Genomic DNA, 5,645 nt, shown 5'->3' with positions numbered 1-5,645 from the left:
TAATGACATCCTTTATGATAATAATAATAATAATAACAATAATAATGATAATAATGATGATGATAATAATAAAAATATAATAATAATGATAATAATAATAATAATAATAATAATAATCATAATAATCATAATAACAATAACAACAACAATGATAAACCGTGAGAATGACAATAAAGAAAACATTAATAATAACAATAATAACAGGAATAAGAATAAGAACCAGGATAACAATGATGACAACAAACAAGCGAGCATCGAGTATCTCCACCGACATACCCGCAGATCAGCTGATTCCCGCGGCTCGAGTGAGACTGGAGGCATCCGACTCTGCAGCTGCGTGCCTATTATGGGGCATATTTTTTTTGGCGGGCGCCTTATCTCTTTTATGATATGTATGAGCAAATGGGGGTTTAATGCAGATAGCAATGGTGCAGTGATGTATGCTGATACGTAATGTGCAGGATATGTATATATATGTATATATAGACACACATAATATATATGTATATATACACACATACATAGTATATATGTATACATACATATATATATACACACATACATATGTTTTTGTGTGTTAGTTTGTGTGTGTGTGGGGGGGGGGGGGGGGGGCGGGTACATGATTGTAGGTATGCGTGATTATATGTCTAATTATAGCTACACGGGAATGAAAGGATGTTTCCCTCTTCCTCTCTTTCTCTGCCTCTCACTCTGCTTGCCCAATCCCCCTCTCTCACTGTATACCTGTTTGTTTGTCCCTCTTTTTTTCTCTCTCTTTCTCGATCTGTCTGCCTTTATCTCCCTCTCGCTCTTCATCTATACATCTATCTATATATTTATTACGTGTTGTATATATATGTGTGTGCGTGTGTGTGTGTGTGTGTGTGTGTGTGTGTGTGTGTGTGTGTGTGTGTGTGTGTGTGTGTGTGTGTGTGTGTGTGTGTGTGTGTGTGTATAGCGCAGCTGGCCCGGCCGCTTACTGGGTCTCTTTTCTCCTCTGACGTCAGTGCTCGTTCACTGTCCTACGGTCGAGGAGTCAGCTGATTTTCCTGGTGGCCTGTGGCGTGGCGTGTGGCGTCGTCCGGGGTGGAGGAGTGGGCGTGGCGAAGCGTTGACCGGTGATATCGCGTGGGCGTCGTCCGGAGTGGGCGGCAGGAGGGTGCGGGCGAGACGGGTTCTCCACAGGCTGGGAAGGGGGAGGGCGGTCCGTCATGCAAAGGGGGCCGGACGGAGTTACTTCGCCAAGGGCTGCGTTCTCCCTTCGGGGCCTCCGGAAGCAGGGGCACACCAAGTAAAAGAGGAGGGAGAGGGAAGAAAAGAGGTGAAAGAAGTAGAAGTAGGAAAGAGGTGAAAGAAAAGGGGTTTGACAGGTGTTGTTGTGATAGTTAGCTGCGGTGGATAGGTTGTTAGCGTGGGGTGGTTTGGGGTGGGGAGGGGAGAGGTTTAACTGATGGCAAAGTGTAGTTCCAATCAGCGGCTATCAATGTAGTCAGTCTTAACAAAACTTCAAAATAAAGAATGTTCGGCTGTGTTGCAGGATTCGTACTTATCTCTAGTGCGTCAACGTGCACTCAAACAGCACTGGTTTTCATACATTATATTTGTCGTATATATATATATATATATATATATATATATATATATATATATATATATATATATTACTTTACAAAGGAATAGAAAAATAATGCAGTATATGTACATATAAATTATTTATATCTAAATATATATACATGTATATATATGTAAATATATACATGTATACATTCATACGTGTTTATTTGCGTACAAGATTGAGGTATCAAAGCTATTCCACAGGATAGAGTCCTCTAGTGGTTACGAAAGGAAGTACGGTCGACGTCACTGCGTGTCTGCTTTGCATCGTCTGCAACCGCGGTGCCCGCCATTCGGACAGATCAAGGTCGAATTTTGTTTCATAGAAGGTAATTCTTAATTCAGAGAAAAGTACTTGCGGTTCATTTTATATGCATTTTATTTATAAAAGATTTACAATACAAAAGACACAGTATCAAAGGCAAAGTCATTAGCTGTTATGAAGTATATGTTTGGTTGCGTGTATTTACGTGTGTTTGTGCGCGTTTGTATGTATGGATGTGTATAGGCGTGCTTGTGTGTGTGTATGTGAACGCCTTGTTGATAAATAAATATAATTATGCCTCGTTTACGTTGTATGGGTTTACTTCACATAGTGTAGAATCACAGACACTTATATTGTCTATGTTGCTATTGTTATTGTTTAATGTCAGTTTTGACGCTGCTTCTGAGATGGTTTATTATAAACAGGTTATGAGATTTAAAAAACAAAAATAAGTCATTTATTTTTTTATTTCTCTCAAATTGTAATTATCAGCAATTAGAAACAGAAGTTTACAATAAGTGGTGAAACATACAATTTATCATTAAACTTTTTTCTAATTATATCGTCTGTAATTCTCATAAACTTATATTAATAAAATTAATAAACAATAAACGCACATCACCGGATAATCATGTTTCTGTCACGTCCACTCTCGTGTGTGCTATTCTCGTTTGAGAAAAAAATTATTATAAGAGAATTCTTCGTCACAAAAACGCAATTCTTACAAATAAATATAGAATTCTAAGTACAGTAATACTTTGAAATTGCCTTTTTAGATATACAGATAATAAATATATATAATAAATAATAGCCTACTTTGTATGTACATTCTTATGAATCATAACCGTAATGGAAAAGTAAGCAAATTCTGTACCTGATATACAGGTAATTATATTCCTCTAACGAACACCCAAATTGGCAGAGTAGGTGAAGCGAGGAATCCGTGTTCCTCAGCCGACGGGACGACACTCGCACGCGACTTCCTCCCAAGTTTCCCTCCAACGAGTCTGGTTTTTGCCTTTTTCTTGGAATTCCACCGCATATTTCTTCTTCCTCACGCCGTCCTCTGTAGGAAAACAACTATGTCCTTTCGCCTCACAGAAGCTCTGTGACGCCAAGCAGCGTCTGACCGTAAGTTTCTTTGGACTGAAGTCTTTGTCTTGTAAGTCATCTCGAGGCCCAAGCAAGCCCAGCACGTCCACACTAATCACCGTTGGCTGGCAGCCCAGGCGGCGCAGGTTCCGCCATTCCCGCGCGATGGCTTCGTGGGGGTCGGAGAAGTCTGTCACTGCTTCCGAAGAATTTGTTTCTGCTGGGCTGCCGGCGATGGCTTCGTGGGGGTCGGAGAAGTCTGTCACTGCTTCCGAAGAATTTGTTTCTGCTGGGCTGCCGGCGATGGCTTCGTGGGGGTCGGAGAGGTCTGCGGTCGACGAATTAGTTTCTGGTAGGCTGCTGGATGTGATTGGCCCACCCGTCGTCCCCGCTGCTCCTCCTGCGAGGCAACTGCCAGAAGAGCGGCTTATAAAACCGACTCCTAAGCCTGCAAGAAGTCCGGCAATCACACACGTTATCGCAAAACGCAATCTCTTCCTTTCACGGCGGCAGTGGCAGGCCGCTTCCTTCAATGGAAGGCAATTCATTTCACAAACTGGCTGAACGAAATATGTCTTTGCACAGGCAGTCGCTTGATCTTGCATAACTTCACAGGGCTGTAATGCCATCTCACACTGCGATATGTATCTGTCGAAAGATGAAACGTACAGATATTAGAAAATACCTTTTTCCAGAAACGTGTCAAGATCTGTACCAAATCTCTTGGGCTTCTTTTTCTTTTTTTCCTCCTTTCTTTTGTCAGCACCTGAGCACATAAACCGACACACCTTATGCAAATAGAAAAGACGTTTTATTCTAGTACTTACAGAGCTTTGAGGTGATGTGTCTCCGTCAAGAGTTGAGGAACGACTCCTTGCCCATATCGATTGCAGCACTGCATATGATCACTACAAACGTATGATAACAAGAACCCAAACGTATCGCCTCGCTCATGTGAGCTGTAGCCGCCCTCCGGAACGTTCCTGTTTAGGAGATACCTAATCCTGATTTAGTTATGCATTGTTCTGTATAAAATCTCTCTCTCTCTCTCTCTCTCTCTCTCTCTCACTCTCTCTCTCTCTCACTCTCTCTCTCTCTCTCTCACACACACACACACACATTGTGCAACCCCGGTCTCAGCACTACGATCTAGACGTTTCTCTCCCCCCCCCCCCCTTTCCACGTGCCATCTGGGCCAGCGCGGATGGCACTTCGGGCTCCGCGCTCCTGTCGACCGCTAATGACAGCTGGCAATCCTGCAGTTTCTCTATTATATCAATATTAAACGAGGGACGTACGGGGAGCCCTATGCCATTATCTTTGGTTGATTGATGCTCTGTAACATTTCATTGTGTTAATATTTTCGGATTAATTAAAGTTACAATGAAATCTGACATTCCCTACTATGCTCCTCCCTCTACTGATGACGTCATCGAGAAATATCCTTTCTCTCTCTCTCTCTCTCTCTCTCTCTCTCTCTCTCTCTCTCTCTCTCTCTCTCTCTCTCTCTCTCTCCCTATCTATCTATTTCTCTCTCTCTCTCTCTCTCTCTCTCTCTGTATATGCATGTACGTAGAGATAAGTATAGATATAATAAAATACAGTATATATATATATATATATATATATATATATATATATATATATATTTATACACACACACACACACACACACACACACACACACACACACACACACACACACACATGTATATATATATATATATATATATATATATATATGTATATATATATGTGTGTCTGTGTGTAGCTAGTATATACAACCTCTATAGTATTAAAATATAAAGTTAAAGGGGTAGATATACATATATTGCAGTACAAACGAATATAAAAATTACGTAACATAAAATGCAATTGCTCGGACCACATATCTACTTGTTTCTACATGTTACAGCAAAGCATCCAATCGGTCCTCCTCGCGCGACTCACGCCATCAGTGACGTCATCAATCTTGTACTTGGGGTCACGTGCGCGCGGGATTCCATCTTTTCTTATTAAGTTTTAAAAGGAGAATGGGTTCGGATTATCATATACTTTTATTTTCTGTGGTGTCTATAGATATAAATACAAGTTTTCTCATTTTGTCTCTCTCTCTCTCTCCCCTCTCTCTCTCTTTCTTTCTCTCTCTCCCTCTCTCTCTCTCTCTCTCTCTCAGGCATCGTCCTCTCTCTCATCTCATCTCTCTCTCACTCAACTCTCTCTCTCGCTCTCTCTCTCTAGATCTCTCTCTCTCTCATCTGTCTGTCTCTCTCCCAAGTATAGGATAGTTTTCCCTCGATATTTTTTCTAGACTGTGTAGGAGCACCTTAGGAGCAATCTCAGGCGAAACAGAACCCAGTTTCCAATAAGGAGAATACGTAATCTTTTGTCTACTCCACAGCGCCTCTCAGTGTTACAGAGAGGACTTCGGAAGCGTCGCCGACCGTCACGGCGCGCCAGTCTCCCCGATGATCGGATATCCTGAATTGTGATAAACGCCATCTCTTCCCCTGCAATCATGGGACCTGCAGCTCAGGATACGTTTGTCTAATACCTTTAAAATGGAATGTAATGAACAAGGAAAATGAACAGCTGATAAATATACCTTCTTTTAGCCGAAGTTTTAGCGAGTATTGGGGGCATTTGTCTCTGTCAGTTAACGCGTAGTGTGTCC

The 5,645-nt window shown here is 41.6% G+C and overlaps 1 protein-coding gene across 1 annotated transcript; it reads right to left on the bottom strand.

The window, feature by feature from the left end:
* Positions 1-1,975: 1,975 nt before the first annotated feature.
* On the bottom strand, positions 1,976-4,034 carry LOC125036050. Its single transcript, XM_047628416.1, has 2 exons — positions 3,799-4,034; positions 1,976-3,619 (listed from the first exon to the last, which is right to left on the bottom strand). Exons 1-2 carry the CDS (start codon positions 3,870-3,872, stop codon positions 2,830-2,832), a joined length of 864 nt encoding a protein of 287 aa, XP_047484372.1. The 5' UTR covers positions 3,873-4,034; the 3' UTR covers positions 1,976-2,829.
* Positions 4,035-5,645: the final 1,611 nt, after the last annotated feature.

The sequence above is a fragment of the Penaeus chinensis genome, chromosome 20, assembly GCF_019202785.1.
Source record: "Penaeus chinensis breed Huanghai No. 1 chromosome 20, ASM1920278v2, whole genome shotgun sequence".
NCBI classification, from domain to species: Eukaryota; Metazoa; Arthropoda; class Malacostraca; order Decapoda; family Penaeidae; genus Penaeus; species Penaeus chinensis.
This window is presented reverse-complemented; position numbering and strand designations above follow the sequence as displayed.